At 31.6% G+C, this 18,266-nt stretch overlaps 2 protein-coding genes across 2 annotated transcripts; both read left to right on the forward strand.

Annotated features, from left to right (window-relative positions):
* Window positions 1-506: 506 nt before the first annotated feature.
* LOC140825192 (lysophospholipid acyltransferase 1-like) lies at window positions 507-6,986 on the forward strand. The gene is made up of 8 exons (XM_073186815.1): window positions 507-944; window positions 2,017-2,072; window positions 2,261-2,481; window positions 2,560-2,968; window positions 4,922-5,007; window positions 5,731-5,794; window positions 6,497-6,609; window positions 6,702-6,986. The coding sequence occupies exons 1-8, from the start codon at window positions 637-639 to the stop codon at window positions 6,840-6,842; spliced, it is 1,398 nt and encodes a 465-aa protein (XP_073042916.1). The 5' UTR covers window positions 507-636; the 3' UTR covers window positions 6,843-6,986.
* A 4,429-nt stretch (window positions 6,987-11,415) lies between these two features.
* LOC140827980 (BAG family molecular chaperone regulator 3-like) lies at window positions 11,416-13,148 on the forward strand. Its single transcript, XM_073190945.1, has 4 exons — window positions 11,416-11,970; window positions 12,080-12,336; window positions 12,541-12,687; window positions 12,791-13,148. The coding sequence occupies exons 1-4, from the start codon at window positions 11,739-11,741 to the stop codon at window positions 12,959-12,961; spliced, it is 807 nt and encodes a 268-aa protein (XP_073047046.1). The 5' UTR covers window positions 11,416-11,738; the 3' UTR covers window positions 12,962-13,148.
* Window positions 13,149-18,266: the final 5,118 nt, after the last annotated feature.

Consider the following 18,266-nt stretch of genomic DNA (forward strand, 5'->3'; position numbering starts at 1 on the left):
ATAATATAAAATATTTAAAAAAACTAATTTGGTTATTCTTCATTAAAAAAAAATTTGAGCTCATTATAAAATTTATTCATTTAATATTAAATTTATGTGTATATATATATATATATATATATATATATATATATATATTTTGTGTATATATATATATATATATATATATATATATATATATATATATATTTCTCCTGGCCAGATACTTCCTAATTTGGGAATAGGTGTCGACTTGCATGCCCACGATGCGAAATCCCTCCGAAGTTTGAAAATAATAAAATATGTAGGTATATTATTATATTAATTTGATTAGGAAAAAATAAATATTTTGAATTTTTTTGTTAGAATTTTTTTTAATTAAAAATTTGAAGTTTTTGGTTTTCTTTTTATAATTGGTGTTTTAAACATGATAACTGATTAAATAAATATTAATGATTTTTAATTAAATTTGTTTATTATATTAATTTAAAATAATTTATGTAATTCAAGCTTGTTTGAGAAAAATAACCAAATATCAGAGAAGATTTCTTCCGGAAGCACACATCCGCGTGTCGAGCCAAAACTAAAACCAGACAGCTACCCAGATTATTATTAATTAACAGCGTGAGTACAGTTGAACCACACGAAATCCGAGGCATGGAGCTGCCGGAGATGGGTCCCTTGGCATCGGCGATCGGAGTCTCTGTGCCTGTTCTTCGATTCTTGCTATGCTTTGCGGTCACCATCCCGGTCAGCTTCTTCCACCGTTTCGTCCCAGGAGGACCTTCGGGGCGCCACCTTTATGCCGCCCTATCCGGGGCGGTTCTCTCATACCTCTCCTTTGGATTTTCATCGAACTTGCATTTTCTGGTACCGATGCTTTTAGGCTATGCTTCTATGGCACTCTTCCGAAAGTTCTGCGGGATTATTACATTTTTCATCGCCTTCGGTTACCTCATTGGATGGTACCTTTCACTTTGCTTACGTTAACGTCGCAATTTTTATTTTCCGATTCAAGAATTTGACCGTCTGGAGTTTTTATTATGTAATTGGCTGTTCTACTTGGTTTCTGAAAATAGTTCCTTGACAAGTGGTGAATTGATTGCATTGCTTTAAAAAGAACAGTCTTGGTTGAGTTAATTGCTGAATTCATTTTTCCTTTCCTTGCCATTTTAATCCAAACAAATCTCTGAAAATTGGTAACACTTTTGATATGAAAGGAAAACAAAGTTTTTGTTACCTCGGTCCATTGACGCAAATGCATGTGGTTTTACAAGTTGTTAGCTTTTGCTTTTGATAAGCTTGGGAGTTGGGGGCGATTTTAAGTCTTCGGTGATGGTACTTAACTAGATAAATTTGAATTTTTGATTGTTGCTCAGGCGTTGGCATTTTCACAACAATTGTACAAAAAAATACTGATCCCAAGGGTGTTATGTATCACTCATGCTGTAGTATTAGGCACAATCACTTGATTTAGGCTTCTGAAGATAGAAAGGATTTGGATCATACCCTTTCTCTAGGTTATGAAGCTTTCACCCCTTAACGTGTCTAAAGTTTTTCAGAAAAATTTGCCCTGAGTTTCAAAATATTTGCAGTAAAGAGAATTTGATTTGTACTCTGAATTTCCACTGTTTTGGAGTTGTGTGTTGATGCATCTGTATAATTAAAATCGATTTACATTCCTTATTTCTTTCTTTTTCAGAAACTCCAGTTTATAATTATCAAAAGCACTCTGAATTGCTTTACAGTTTATCATCGATGATAGTGTGATGGTATTTTATAATGAATGGAAATTGGAGTCTGTAAATTTTACGATTCTATATATTTCTTATCTCTAGTTGAAAATTTTGATGCCAACAACTGCAAAAATTCACAGAGATGTTTTGACTTGTATCCTTAGTGATGCGAGAAAAACATGTTTGGTTGAATCTATTTTATGTGTTTATGGGAAAACATGTGTCATTGAGCATCATTTTGAGATATTTTCGTTTCATTGCAAACATTCAAAATGTTTTGACCATTGGTATACACGTGTAGCCATGTATACTACATGAGTGGAGATGCATGGAAAGAAGGAGGTATTGATGCTACAGGTCAGCACCATCTCAATCAGTATTTGTGCTTTTAGACTTTATTTAGTTACTTGTACAATTCATCCAAACAAATTCATCGAATTAGTTTCCGAAGGACTGAATATGGCAACTTTTTATGCATAAATTTTTTCATTACATGTATATTCTGCGTCAAGTTCTACTTTGTCATTGATCTTACAATTCTGCAGGATCTCTAATGGTGATAACACTGAAAATTATATCATGTGCCATTAATTACAATGATGGATTGCTAAAAGATGAAGATATGCGTGATGCACAAAAGAAAAACCGGTTGCAGAAGTTGCCATCGTTACTTGAATATTTTGGTTACTGTCTTTGTTGTGGAAGTCACTTTGCTGGTCCAGTATATGAAATGGCAGCATATATTGAATGGACTGAGAGGAAAGGGGTATTATATTTGAACTTAAATTTATTTTATGGCCAATGCATGTTAGTCATTAGTAAGAATTATAATTGCCTTTAACAGATGTGGAAACCTACAGAAAAGGGATCATCCCCTTCTCCTTATTGGGCAACTCTAAGGGCTGTTCTGCAAGCTGGTGTCTGTATGGGATTGTATCTGTACCTTATACCACATTTTCCACTTACTCGATTCACTGAACCAGTATACCAAGATTATGGGTTCTGGAAACGATTGACTTACCAGTACATGTGTGGTTTTACTGCTCGGTGGAAATATTATTTCATTTGGTCCATTTCAGAAGCTTCTATAATTATTTCTGGGCTGGGATTTAGTGGCTGGACAGATTCTAATCCACCCACACCTCGATGGGATCGTGCAATAAATGTTGATGTATTAGGTGTTGAGTTGGCTAAGAGTGCTGTGCAGATACCCCTAGCATGGAACATTCAAGTTAGCACTTGGCTTAGACACTGTAAGTGAACTTTCCTTCAAAGTACATTTTCTTTTTTGTGTCCATAAGCACAAATTTATGAGCATGTCAAACTTATTTTTCCATTTATTCAGCTGACCTGAGTTGATGTGCCATTCTTTTTTTGGTTTAATGTATAGTTACTGTTTTTTAGGGGGAAGAAGCCATTGCCATGTTATTTTCTGCAACTGCTAGTATGAACAACTGACATAACATAGTAAAAAAAACATAAGAGAAGAATAAGAAATGATTAAGATTTACTTTGGGTAGTTAATACTTCTTCAAATTTGATAAGAGAAAGAAAATGCTTTTCTATTTTGTGGTTAAAGAAACTCTTTATAGGTGTATGGAATCTGATGTCATTTTTTAGGACAAAATTATGTTTGTTGTCATCTTACTTTGAGTTTAATGATTGTAACCTAGGCATACTTTGAGGAAAAATATGTTTAGATGTCCAAATGAGAACACTCATGGCCTTGACTCCTTGTTGGCATTAGAGCTTCAAAGTAACTTTATAATGCTTGTGGCTTTTTGTTATATGACTGAGTTAATGTTTAGAGACAGTAATCATTTGTGATCCAAGTATAATCATATCACTTTAAAGCATTAATCAGGAAATGCATCGATTAATTCGGCTTATCTGAAGTTTTGGGGAAAGAAGCTTGGCTAATTTAGAGGTTATACATGCTATGTTGTGGAAAATAGATTCTTGGTTTAGTTTCATACACTAGCTTGTTTGACCAACATGGTGCAACAAGGTTATCAAATTAGGATGCTGGTAATTATTGGAAGAAGCCAATTCATATTCTCCATGGAGGCTAAGTGCATATCAAAAATTTTATCAAAGTAGTTAAAAGAAGTTTTAACTGCTGCAGTACTATACTACTATTGTTCACGTATAGTTTGTGGCTGTAGGATGGGTGTAGGATGTAAACACAATTCGACTTGCTCAAACGTGCTTGAGACATTCCCAAACTTTTGATATTGGGACTTGTTGAATGAGAGGCCCTTGAGGCATGTCATCCGTACTTGTTATGTTCAATTAGATTAATTGGAATTTTGTTCTTGATACTCTTCTCCCACTTTACCGTGAAAGAAAAGTTTTGGCAATTTATAAGCTTTGTTTGAGTAAATTAGTTCATAATCCATTATTTTCGGCAGTAGTAATTGCTGAATTTTACATTGCGCTCAGTGGGTTTAGAGACAATTTTCAGGTGTGTAGGCATAAGGATACCTGTCATGACAAGTAGGACTAGAGGCGAATCAGAGTTAATAAAAGTCTTAGAGAGTCTGATTGGGTGGTACCTGAGAGGTTCTGGTACCATCAATGCCGCATTTTTGTTCTAGAGCATATCACATCTTGAAAATGTTTTCACTCTTTACCTGAGGATTGGAGGGAAACCACAGCTAAGGACGTGCTAGGGATACACGTTGATCTGTCGCGATCCTCTAACTTTTCAGTTGTGTAAAAAATTTGATCAGGTCTATGAAAGTGGTTCTCTACCTATAAATTTAGATGTCAATCAACTAATCTTGTCTGTAACATATTCTATTCTAGATATAAGATCTATTGCATGGCCAAGTAGTTGAGTTTCATATTGTTAGAGGTTTGTGATTATGTTACATAGGGATGTAAAATGCACATTGATCTATAGCCAGCTTCTAACTTCTCAATTATGCAAAAACCTTGGAACAAATCTGGGAAAAAGACTCTCACCTGACAGATTAAAGGAACCCATTGATATTTTCTGGTACAGATTCTATTCTATATATGATACACCACTGGCTAGGCAAGTAAATGTGGGAGTCCTTATTGATGGAGGCTTGTGGTTATGTTGGTGTTAACTGTTAATAAAAAAATTCCTCTTTTTTTCAGGCGTTCTGATCTGACAGCTCTGAATGATTAATAGTTATATAAATACTTTGTGCCAAACTAACTTCTGCTGTTTTATTTAGATGTCTATGATAGGTTAGTTCAGAAAGGTAAAAGACCTGGCTTCTTCCAGTTGCTGGCAACCCAAACCGTCAGTGCAGTGTGGCATGTAAGCATTAATATGTCGTACTTATACAAAATTATGTATGACGCCTTTGTGGCATGCTTTCTTTTTAACTTTAAGCTAAGTGTATGAACACAGCTTTATATTGAGAATACTATCGTGTCATTGTCATCAATTTTCACCTTTTGGGTTAGGAATGTCACTCTCTGTTGAACTTCATGATTTTGGTGATGATAGCTTATGCAAGGTGGGTTACATCATAGTTGTGCGGCAGTATAAGACTATGCAGGTTAGGGGCCATGTATTAAAACTGAACCAACTTAGTTGTAACATTGAAAGCTAATCCACACTCAATGGTCATGTTGTATTTTCAATAATAGTTAATCGCTATATTTCTTCCTCCCACCAATATTCTACTTATATTCAATTATGTTATTTTTGTAAGTATGTTCTTTGTGAGTTGCAATCTCATATTTCGGTTTTGGTTATTCTCCTGGCCATCAAGTGTGTTGAAGCGGGCGATCCTCATTATTTCAATTGAGTCAAATTACCCTTCCATTTTAAAATTTGGATTTGATTCGAAGTATATTTGAACACTTAAAAATGGGGGTTGGGGCATGTCAATTGGGTTAGTTAAATGGTCTTGTTAAGCGAAACTTTTATCTTAAAAGAAATATTGCGCATAAAATTTCAAGTATATTTTGGAGGGGGATTGTATCATTTCAAGTATGTAGCAGCTTGACACAGCATCATTTCACTGTTTGACAGGGATTGTATCCTGGGTACATCATATTCTTCATTCAGTCTGCACTAATGATTGCTGGTTCAAGAGGTACGGTAAATTTGCTATGTTTTTCATTTGCTTGAAAGCTAGTCACATGCATTCTAAATACTTTCCTTACAGGTCGTAATTTTCAGACCCTACGTGAATTTTTATGGCAAATATAAATTTATTAATTTCCGAGCATGGGCTAAAATAGTAGGGATGCAAATTAGTCGAACCATTTGTGAGTACCTACTGAGCTTGAGCTTCAAGAGCAGCTAGTTAACTCCACATTGAGTACATTTAAATCAAGTTTGAATGCTGGTCAAGCTGTATGAGCTTGAGTCAGGATTTTTTTATTTGGTAATTTTAAATTTATTTTAAGTTGTTACTCGAGCTGTGTATGCGCCCCAACACGACACATTTTTTTGTCTTCTTTAAAATTGATTGATAAGGACAGAAGATATCATATCCTTAGCAAACCATTTAATCTAGTTACTTTTACGACATAATAGTTATTAAGATTGCAATGTGCATCAAGGATGCACCCAAGCCTCGCCTTTGGGCTAAAGGCACACACCTCTTCCTTTAGGCATGTGCCTCTGTGAGGCCAGTGAACCTCGGATGTACCAAGGCACACTGTCTTGGGTCATGTGTGCCTGGCGCCTGAGTGCAGGTTTGACAACTATGACTGAACTGGCAAGCAGTTTCTCGATTGACCGACTTCATTATATGCACATAGTTTCTTGATTGACTTCATTTTACCGACAGTTATTTACCGATGGCAACAAGCCAGCAAAACATCTGTACTCAGAAACATCCTTGTATTGATGAACTTCGCATACACCCTTATGGTTCTGAACTACTCCAGCGTGGGTTTCATGGTTAGTCCTCTCCCCTCACTTTTATTCATTGCTTTAAATTATCAACCACTGATACATTCAGCTTAATTATATTATACTCTACTGTAAAACAGGTTTTAAGCCTGCACGAAACATTGATTGCATACAAGAGTGTTTACTTTGTTGGAACCATTGTCCCAATAGCTGTACTATTACTTGGAAAAATCATCAAGCCAGCAAGTCCGGCCAGGTCTAAAGCTCGGAAAGATGAGTGATCTTTGAATTGCTTTTTGGATGTTTTGAGAGCTTGGGAATTGGGATGAGCCGTTGGATCGTCGAACATAATCTGAATACTTATTGTAGTTTCAAAAATATCTAACGTTGTTGGTTCATTAATTTTAGCTTAATTTCATGATCAAGATTTCAAGTATTTGTCAACATTAGAAACTTCGTCGAACACAAATTTAACAAAGCAAAACTTCCAAGTTAAAAACTTTTCAAACTCCATAAATTACTATTAAAATTTCCAAGTCGAAAATAATTGGAAATCAATTGGCTCTCAACTTTTGTGACACTCCCTATAGATGAGTTGTCCTTGTAATAATCCAAAACCCGAAAGAGTGATTTGTGATTTGGCGTAACCCTTGGAAGTGCTCGCTCAATATACAATGATATCCAATCAAACTATACTCGATTTTGCATCAACATATGGCAACCATACTAGGTAACTTATTACAAAGGAAAGACAAAAGAACGTACAGAATGAAATCAACTCCATTCTAAAGCTTTTATCAACCAAATTGTAACGGTGGTGAACCGGCATGGTCTTGGAGGACGCGAAAATTTACGATGGAATTCGACAGATACCTATTTGTTTATTTCTGTATCGAATTCGGGAGGATTTAGTAGAGCGCAATTTCATATATTTTATGGGATAACTTACATTTGGAAAAAAAATAAAATAGAAACAATAACAAGAATGGTATTTTTTCATTGAGAGGACGATGGTCGCCACCGGACAACTATTCCGATATTTCCCGTAGGACCAGTATGTCACTAGTTATGTCTTGAAACCTATATGCCTGAAAGAAGGCAGCTGGATAGCTGACTTTGCTGCCATTTTCCCCCTAATAATAAAAATCCAAACTGGACCACTTGTCATGCATAGCTGAACCAAGGTCGGAGCCATGTTCGAAGAGAAGGGGATAACATTTTTAATTAATAATTATTTTATTATTTTGCAGGATGTGCAACAATACAGGATCAAAAAAAAAAAAAAAAATTAAAAAACTTGCCTACCTTGACTTGTATATGGCTCAGCCACTGGCCGAAGCAAACAAAGATTGTTTGTATGTGTAGGTTCAGTGCTCATGCATGTGCCCAAACCCCGCATTATTGTGCAGTTCTTCTCTGAATTCAATCAATGAACTGGCCTCAAACCCCACCACCTTCTCATCATCATGATATCAAGGAGAAGTTGAAAATCCCCCATGGAATTTTTTATGTTCTTATTTGAAATGTTGACGATAAGTATCTAGACATCAAGTACAATTGATAGTCATAGTAGTTTAAATACTTTAGATCACATATATATTTGAATTTGTTTATTATATGTAAGGAGTTTCGACAAACTCTTATATCAATATTATGTTAATCATTTTCCGCGAACGAATACAAAACAGTTGATATGTGAGACCATTGTGCAGTCACGGTTACACAAGTCTTGGATCAAGTATGATAATATAATTTATAAAGCTGCTTGCTTATATATATACCAACTGAGACATGTTCCCAGTATATTTGTATTCCAATATTTGGCTTTATAATCGTCTCAATTAGTAATTGAAGTGATATTTGTTCGTTCGTTTGTTTTATAAAATGATTTTAATTTTGCCAGAGTTATTAATGTTAAAGCATGAATATAATGAAATCCAAGTTTGTAACTCCAATGTGAGTTTTTTTGGCCAAACAATGATATAAGTAATGCAAGAACATGCTAGTTAGGTAGATCGCCTCGTCATTTTGGCATGTCGAGAAATTGTCAATCCAGCTTACTTTTACGTGGTTGGACGAACACTAGCCCGGTAAACCTAGCCGGTTTTGGCATGTCTGGCTTTCATATTATGTGAGACATGAGGGTTGACCCGTCATTTTGACGAATCCAAAAATTGCGTCTAGCTCATTTTGACAACTCCAGCGATAATTTCAATACAAACTTTTGGTGTGTATAATAGTCAAAAGTTACATTTCAATTGTCATTTCTAATAGACCTTTAATACCAATTATCAATCACGTAAACATAATATTCTATAGTTGGATGATGTAGTTTTGTTGGCTATTATCTTATACAAACAAGACAAGTTGATTGATAATGTTTTTTTCCCTATTTCTTTATAAAACAAACAATATTGACTGACATGTTTTTTTTTTTTTTTTTTTTGCAATCTCATGAAATGATAGGGGAAGATTGATTACATTTAATTATGGGCATGACCCGTTAGTAGTTTGGTTTACTTCCAATATTCAGCAATTAATTGGGATTAATGCTTATTAATTTAAATGTCTTTGGTAGAGGGCAGTAATCAAGGAGTATCGTGTGATTTGGCTGAGCCATAATTGAAATTAATTCTTAGAAATATTAGATTTTGATGTTTAAACTATCACTGACTATTGGAATGGACGTTTAAACTAAATACATATTAGGGAAAAGTACCAAATGATTCTAGGAAAGTCTATCGATCTTCAAAAGTCCATAAAATAAAACAATTTTAGTCAAAATTTGTAATTTTCCAAACATATTAAGCAAGGATTATAGTAAGAAAACAATTAACGAGTATTTTGATATCAATATTTATTGGTTGGTTTATTTAGATTTTTTTTAGATTAATTGAATATATTTTGGATAATGACAAATGACAAGCACCAAATTAATACTCATTTTTTTGAAAACAGAGCATGACAAGTACATTGTCAATTAGTAACATTAAAACTCTTTAAATTTCGATGTATTCGGAGCTAATACATGCAAAAGCCAAATTCAAGGAAATTTTTTTATTCAAATTCCATCCATAATTTTTCTTAATTTCATTTGAATTGTAGTTTTTTTGCTCTAAGACGGGAGACTATCATTTTGTACATGAAATTGACAACTAGTCTAGTGTATAGAAAGTAAAATCAGAACTATTTGTTGCACCGAGTGTCTAAGACTGTATATGAATTTATTTTTAGAGTACTATTATAATATTGTTATTTCAAATACGAAGATATAATGTAATTGTCCAAACTACTGAACAAAAGACAGATGCTTCACATATCAATTCACTTGTGATGTTTACTTCACCATTGTCATTAGCATTTTGAAATGACTTCAAACTAACTCTTTGAAGCAATAATATCTCATATGCTGACTAAACGTAGATTTTTATGGAATAAATTATAATGTGGATGGCCAAGAAATTAAGACCTGGCCCTGCCTTCTTGTTATTTATTTATTATTAGTTGTTATTTTATTTATTTACTACTAATAATATTATTATTATTAATTATTAAGGAGTTTTCTTGTTGTTTTCTTCGTAAAATTTCGCCATTTCTGGTTTGGTCACGCCTGCATCGAGGCAACTCCTATAACGCGTTAATAAATGGAGTGTTTGGTTCCCTGAAATTTTGACCTTGAAATTGTTTAATGGCTACCCGGTTTCCTGATCTTGAATTTTATTAACGGGTCACTAGCTCTTTTGTACAACAATATCACAAATCTATATATGTTACACGAGTCAACTCGATTCATACATGCAATGAAAAATAATAGTTTTAATTTAAATAAGCATATATTATACAATGTCTTTTTAAAATAACATAACTAAGAAAAACACGATTTTTTGTAATGAAAAATAATATTTAAGACATAAAGAATAATTTTTGCATGTGTTAGATTAATATTATCGAAAGAAGGTGTGAGTAAATTGAAAAAATGACCAAAATAGTATGCATATAGTTCATCGTCATGTGTAATATCCAATATATTGGGGATATTTTAATATTGTTTCATCTATTTATCAGCATTCGTTTTTCTGATTGAGTTTTCTTATGGAGTTACATTATATATTAAGGGAATATTTTCGAAAGAGTCAATGGCCTGGAAATATACTAACAAATATATATACATGTAATGGTTGTCATTATTTCACATTCTTGAAGTAAATTATTCATATCCCAAAGTAAATGAATAGTCACACTCAACCAAATATATATATATATATATATATATATATATATATATATATATATATATATATATATATATATATATATATATATATATAATTATATAAAACATCAAAGAATAATATAATATCGATCAAGGCCAAATAAAGGTGCATCCGTGTTAAGAATCCAACAAGACAACAGCCAAATAATATTGAACTTAATTTGAAATTTCTCCAATCGGTACAACTAAATATAAAAATTTCAGTGATTTAAAATATTTTTTAATCTGTATTTCCTTTTAAATAACTTAATTATAGATTTTTTTTTTTTTGTATGTGTGACATGAATCTTCACCACGTTTAATCAATCATTTATTAATTAGTGTACATCACCATGAGTTTTTAATCATAAAAAACTATAAAAAACTAAATAAATACATAAAGATGAAAAGAATACCAACAAACCAACAAAAGGCGCCATCAACAACTTACATGTTCCCATTATTCTCTCTCACCCCCCGAATTTTATTATTATTATTATTATATATTATTATTATTATTATTATTATTATTATTATATATTATATATATATATATATATATATATATATATATATATATAATCAGCGAAACTTTCCAAATGACTTGATTACATAATATTTTGCTGCTAAAACTTGTTATATTAGATGGGTTTCCATTATTAATTTTTCAAATATTTGTATGCACATATAAAGACCAAAATTTTGTTGTTGGTCTGACATCGTGGGGCAAAAATTGTTTCTTTTTTATATATATATGGTATCTTCTTCGCTTAGCAGACAAGCACTAAGATTTTTTTCTCTTTTATTTTAACAAGTTTTTTGTCTCATTTCTTGTTACAGGAAAAATAAACTTTCAAAGCTTCCTCTATGCATTTTACATCGACTGTTTCTTTATAAATACCAAATTCAGGTTTTCTCGAGTACAATGAACAAAGACAACATGTTGAAAATGAAGCCTAAGGTCACCGGAGTTTCATTCCCGTCTCCGATCAAAGGTGGTGGCTCCGAGTCAGCCGCAGGATTGGAGGTCAGGCCTTGTGGAATGTATGTTCAAAATAGGAGCAAAGATACAAAAGCTTGTGTTCCTAACATTAAAGTCAAAGTGAAATATGGCTCATATTTTCATGAAGTCACTCTTAGTTCTCAAGCAAGTTTTGGTATTATGATCCCTTGCCCACTATTTCATTCAATCCTTGTTTCATTATTGTTACAATACCATGGTAAGCCAATGTCTCGGATTACTAAATATCGCGACGAATGGTGCAGGGGAATTAAAGAAAATGCTGGCAGGGAAGATTGGGTTGAATCCACAGGATCAAAAGCTGATATTCAAGGAAAAGGAGAGGGATTCAAAAGCTTTTCTTGACGTTGTTGGTGTGAAAGATGGATCAAAGATTGTTCTTCTTGAAGATGAATTGAGCAAGGAGAGAAGGATTCTTGAATCACGCAGAAATGCTAAAATGGAGAGAGCATCAAAAGACATTGCTGCCATTAGATTGGAAGTTGACAAGCTTGCAAAACAGGTAGACTAATTCCAAAGAAAAAATAACAGAGATTGAATCAATCAAGATTTTTAATTACTTATAATATTTCAAACCATTTTTGCTAACCAAGATTAGTTGAGGGAGTTGACTTTGTGGGATGAAACTTGCTTAATTTAATGGTTTTGTTAAGTTGGCTTTTTTTCTTGCATTAGTTTATCTTAATCATTCTTGATATATTGGTAGGTGGCTTCAATTGAAACAACAATTAATAGTGGCAAGAAAGTTGAGGAGATTGTTTTACTGAACTTGATTGAGTCATTGATGATCCAGTTGATAAATTTAGATGGGATTTCTGCGGATGGAGAAATCAAATTGCAAAGAAGAATGCAGGTCGGTAGCTAGTTACATCTACTTACTAGATAATTAATAATTTTCTTCTTTAATTTAAATGTTATAGTAATTAACTTTTTTTCATCGATTAACTGGTTATTAGGTGAAAAGGACGCAAAAATACATTGAAATTCTTGATTTGGTAAAGATAAAAAACTCAGATATAAGCAAATTGCCACCTAATATTCTTGACCAACAGAACAAACCGAGGAATTTTACTCCGAAGACGAACTCAGAGCGAGTGGTTGTAACAACAAAGTGGGAAACATTTTGATTATATATATATATATATGTATGTATGTATATGTACCCCATAAAAATTTACATTGAATAAAATGGTGGTGCACTCCATGCATGGTATTTAGGAGATAATGTGGATTTTAAGTTGGTATCTCGTTGCAATTTGTATATTGAAAATGGTGTGGGATGAGGCAGGTGGTCTTGTGCGGAGTTTCTATGTATCATTATTTTATATAAAGGAATAAAAAAGTTCTTACAAGTTTGGGTTTGAATTTTTTTTTTATTTCTTAGGTAAAATTAGATAATTAGGCGTTCTCCTTCATTTTTATGAAATAATGGCATGTTTTTTTTAAAAAAAATTGAAATATAATGGCATGTTTTATTATTGTTAATTAACATCCTATATCATCCCATAAAATTTCAGGTAAATCAGAACCGATAACAATTATGCAAGTTTTTGGATGGATATTTGGGGTTAAGATATTTATATATTTTGGGAGCTTTGTATCGTATATAATTATAATATTCGGTTGAGATTTTGTTAAATTAAGAAAAATGAAATCCACGCATCAGAATTTTACGACGGTTGGATTTGGGTTTGAAAAATTCCAAGGATTTGGACGTATTCCATTTTGTATGTTTAATTAATTTTTTTAAAACAAGAACAAAAACAATTTTTTTTATAAAATACTAGATCTTGTTAATTTTTTAATTTATAAGAAAATTTTGAAGTTCATTCGTATCTATGACGTTATAGTTTTAAAACTAAAAAGTTTAAGTAAAAACTTGTGTTAGACGGTCTCACTGGTCGTATTTTGTGAGAATGGTCTCTTATTTGGGTCATCCATAAAAAATATTATTTTTATGCTAAGAGTTTTACTTTTTATTGTGAATATCGGTGGGGTTGACCCGTCCCACAGATTAAGATTCGTGAGACCGTCTCACAAGAGACCTACTCAAAGTTTAAAAATACTAAATCTTGTTAAATATGTTTATATGCAATTAAAATAACACGCGCGTTTTGTGCCAGATAAATTATATTAGTGATATATGCTAATCAATTAAATTGTGTGAAGAAAACATTCCTCTAAAATAAGATAACTGAACGTAAATTTAAAATCTATTAAATCACTCATCTAAGTGAAATAATAAAATAAAATTTAACAAAGAAAATAATTAGTTAAACAATTTTGATCAAAACATATGGAAAAGTAAAGCAAAAAAATGTATGAATGTCAAAATAGAAAAAACAGTAATGAACTACGAAATACAAACGAGTATGACAATTAAAAACAAATGGTCTGTCATTCTTTTTAAGTTTGTGCAAGATGATCCGATTGCACTTTTTTTAAAATTTGTGATAAAAACTTGAATCACTAAACATCATTTCAAGTTAAAGATGTACTAAAGGATGGTAATAAATAAATAAAAATTGTAATGGAAAGAACGAAAATACCAAAAAAGAATTGACAAATGTTTTCTCAAACAGAAATGATAATTTATTAAGACAAATCCTTGACAATAGTGATGGTCTCATTGAGATCTCAACTTTACCGTCCCCATCCTGGCTCCCTTATGAAACATACTTCTTCCATCTCGGGCGAGTCTCCAAATTTTAGTATCTCCTTGATCGGAATGCCCTTCGTCTCTGGAAAGCATTTGATGATGAATATAGTCATCCATACACAAAGAAGCGAAAAAGATGAACAACCCATACTTGAAGTCCAGGTTTGTTCTACCAATCGAACCTCGAGCGGCAAGATTTCACTCAGCATTATTCATCTCAACGGTCTCAGGACAAGCAAAACCAACTATGTATACATAGATTGCCATGAAATCATCGTTGCAGTCGATTTCGACAAATCTATGGGGTTCTCATTTGTTCCAAACTATTTCACAATGAAAATTGTGATAAAAAGCTGCATCTATTTTCTTTTAAATGTGATTAGAAATGATAGAAATTTCATGAATGAAAGATAAACGAATGAGCGTTTGGAGGCCACCTTCCGAAAAAGTCTAGCAGATATGATAGATCCAAGTGATAACATAATCATTAAGAAAAACAGATCAAATGATAAAAATCACTACATGTACTGTAGCGGCACCTAAACTAATATGTCACCCGTTTTCATGTCAAGCTGTGAAATAATCCAAAAAATAAGTAACAAGGATTCCAACGGTGATGGAGAGTTCGAAAGAGATATTCAATGCTCCTAGGTATTTGCAGGAAAGACAAATACAATAATGCAAAAGGTTTATGCATAATATTCAATCCAACCAATGCCTAAACCAAGAAGTCAATGACCCCATATGAACGTACGATTCTAGGAAAATCCATTGACCACAACCATGACATGATCAATCATGCATGATGCAATAAGCTCGTTAAAGAGAAACAAATATTTCCTATAGAACCAACGAGACATGTAAAGAGAACTTTACATTGAGTTTTGTGAGATATCATTACCATTCCTGGTTTTTTTTAAATAAATTTCTTAGTCTAAATATTATTAAATTTAACTTCAGTATTTATAAAAACTAAAATTACAAACACACAACACGTATATAGATGTACTAACTATTATTAATAAAATTGTGTAACGGACAAAATCCATTTTTTAAGAATAACTTCTTCTTGATTTTTTTTTAAAACTAATTGAAAAATCATGTTTTTAAAAAAAAAAATTAGTTTCATTTCACTCATCATGAAAAAAAATGTTAAATGAAAAACTCTATAATGATAAGATTTAAATGTTTATACTCAACAAATTTTATCAAATCCGATCTTGTTATCACATCTCTTAAATTCAACTGCATAATCTAAACTTATTAAACTTGATTTTTTGAGAATTTGAGACAACAAAACAATGATAGTTAATTAACTAATAATATCTCATCCCATAACAAACGATATCTAATTGTCATTATGTACAATTGTGTACTATATATACTAATATAATGAATTTTATGTATGAGGCATTACTTTATCTAAACATCATTTTTATTTAAAGTTAATTATATTTTATAGATATAAATGTCTGTACAGCCCTATTTATAGGTGGAGTAGCTCTCTTTAATCTATAGTTTTCTAGGAGCTGACTATGGTTCTCTATAGTCTTGCATAATCTTTAGAGTCTTTTGATGCTTCTAGAGGCTTCCAAAATATTATAGTATCTGTCAAAGAATTCCAAAATCTTCTTATCTTTCTAGAACATTCTAAATGATTCTATACAATTTTAGAAAGAGTGAGTCTCATGTGAGACCATCTCACGAATATTAATCTGTGAGACGGGTCATATCTATGAATATTCACAATAAAAAATAATACTCTTAGCATAAAAATTAATATTTTTTCATGGATGACCCAAATAAAAGATTCATCTCACAAATATGACCCGTGAGACCGTCTCACATAAGTTTTTGCCTTCTAAAAATATGTTTAACAAGTACTTCTTCGTCCATGAATAAATTAATTTTTTCATCAAAAAAATCACATTCGGATTTGTGAAATGAATATAAGATTTAAATATTATGGTTGATATTACACATCAATATAATATTTGGATAAAATAATGACATATGCATGGACGGATCCATGATTATATGTTTGGGGGTCGGTTCACTACCAATTATGAAAGTTTTAAGCTGGGCCTTTGACCCTTTGTAAATGCCCGTTACGTAGTTTTTCGAAAAAAAAATTCAGAGAATGGATCGCGGACCACGTGTGTAAACTTTGAAAGTCTATAACCATTAAACTAATTATGGACTTTATTTTTTTATGGTCAAATAATATATATATTAAATAATAAAATATATCTTATATAATAATAATTTTTTAAAAAGTGAATGCCTCTGGTATATGACTCTAATACTTTATAAAATCTAAGCAAAAAATTAGACAAAATAATCAATCAATGTCTTATTAGATTCATCAAACAGTTATTAACTACTATATTTCATACTTTAAAAGTAGTCCTGGGTGGGATTTTATCTGAATACCACCAGTGAGGTTGGATACAAAAATTATTTTAAAAGATTGCTTTAAAAATTTAGTTAAATTGATTAGTTAAAATTAAAATTAAAACATTATAACTTATAGTTTGTAAAGAAGCATACAACTAATTGTGTATCTGATTCGATTTTTTTTTACAAAAAATTTTTTTAACTATCAGATAGGAAAAATCAACTTTTATTTAAACATAAATTCGGAAGAAAATAAAACCTCTCAATGAAGTCAATTTCTAAAATTATTTGGCTTCGATGATTAAACTTACTCAGCATCTCTTACATTGGCTTTATGTAGATCACTTATTTTATGTGAATCTCGTAACTTCAATGATATTGACTAATACAAATTTTCCAATTCACGACTTCTTCATTTTTCGTACTACTAGTCCGAGGTTGTTTCTTATGGTATTTTTTTTTTTGAAAAAATAAAAAAATTCAAGGCTCTCTTTTTAAATTTAGTTTTTTGCTTTATTTTTAATTTATTTTAAATGATAAGATAATGGTACGTCGGCTGCAGCAAATACTGTGTAAGCTAGGCTGTCATCCAAATTGACAACAATTTAGTGTGAATTGAATTGTGTGGGGGAATATAGAGCCCACATTTGACGTAATTTGACTTTTGAACTCCATTCACTTAACGAACCGTTTCCCCCATAACACACACACACACATCTCAATATATATGTACTATTATATTAAATATGATGCCCTAATAATAACCGTTCTATGAGAACACCAACTTTCTTTCTTGTTTTATCTTTTTTAATTTTTAATTTTTTATATTTACTATTTACTATTTTATTATAGTTGAGCCCATGATAATAACCACTCTATGAAGACATCAACTTTCTTTCCTATTTTACCCTTTCTCATTTTTTATATTATATTTTTTCTTAAAGAATAATATTATATTCACCGTCATAAAGAAACTGCTCACGTGAAAAATAATATTATTTCTTCTCAAAACTAGCCACCGTGAAAAAAAAAACTCTCTTCTTTATGTTGTGACGTCATTATGTTGTAATATCATGAATATTTAATATATTAGCCACATGTATATATAAAGTGTAAGGACATTATAATAATTACCTAGAGAGGACACACACCAACTTTTTTTTTCCAGTTTTACCCTTATATATATATACATTATAATAACTACCTAGAGAGGACACACACCAACTTTTTTTTTTCCAATTTTACCCTTATATGATACTAATATTACATTTTTGTTTTTTGTTTTTATTTCAAGACACATTTTTATTTTTATTTTTTTTATTTCAATCATTCAAATATCAATTTAGTCTCCATAATTTGTCAAATTTCACTTTAGT

Source organism: Primulina eburnea, chromosome 3, assembly GCF_022965805.1.
Source record: "Primulina eburnea isolate SZY01 chromosome 3, ASM2296580v1, whole genome shotgun sequence".
NCBI lineage: Eukaryota > Viridiplantae > Streptophyta > Magnoliopsida > Lamiales > Gesneriaceae > Primulina > Primulina eburnea.

Bases quoted from the DNA above. Each gene is read 5' to 3' on its own strand.
- LOC140825192 (XM_073186815.1), top strand. From the start codon at position 637: ATGGAGCTGCCGGAGATGGGTCCCTTGGCATCGGCGATCGGAGTCTCT. The intron at 5,008-5,730 runs GTAAGCATTAAT...ACTGTTTGACAG, and splicing joins CCGTCAGTGCAGTGTGGCAT to GGATTGTATCCTGGGTACAT. The intron at 6,610-6,701 runs GTTAGTCCTCTC...ACTGTAAAACAG, and splicing joins ACTCCAGCGTGGGTTTCATG to GTTTTAAGCCTGCACGAAAC.
- LOC140827980 (XM_073190945.1), top strand. From the start codon at position 11,739: ATGAACAAAGACAACATGTTGAAAATGAAGCCTAAGGTCACCGGAGTT. The intron at 11,971-12,079 runs GTATTATGATCC...CGAATGGTGCAG, and splicing joins TAGTTCTCAAGCAAGTTTTG to GGGAATTAAAGAAAATGCTG. The intron at 12,337-12,540 runs GTAGACTAATTC...ATATATTGGTAG, and splicing joins TTGACAAGCTTGCAAAACAG to GTGGCTTCAATTGAAACAAC.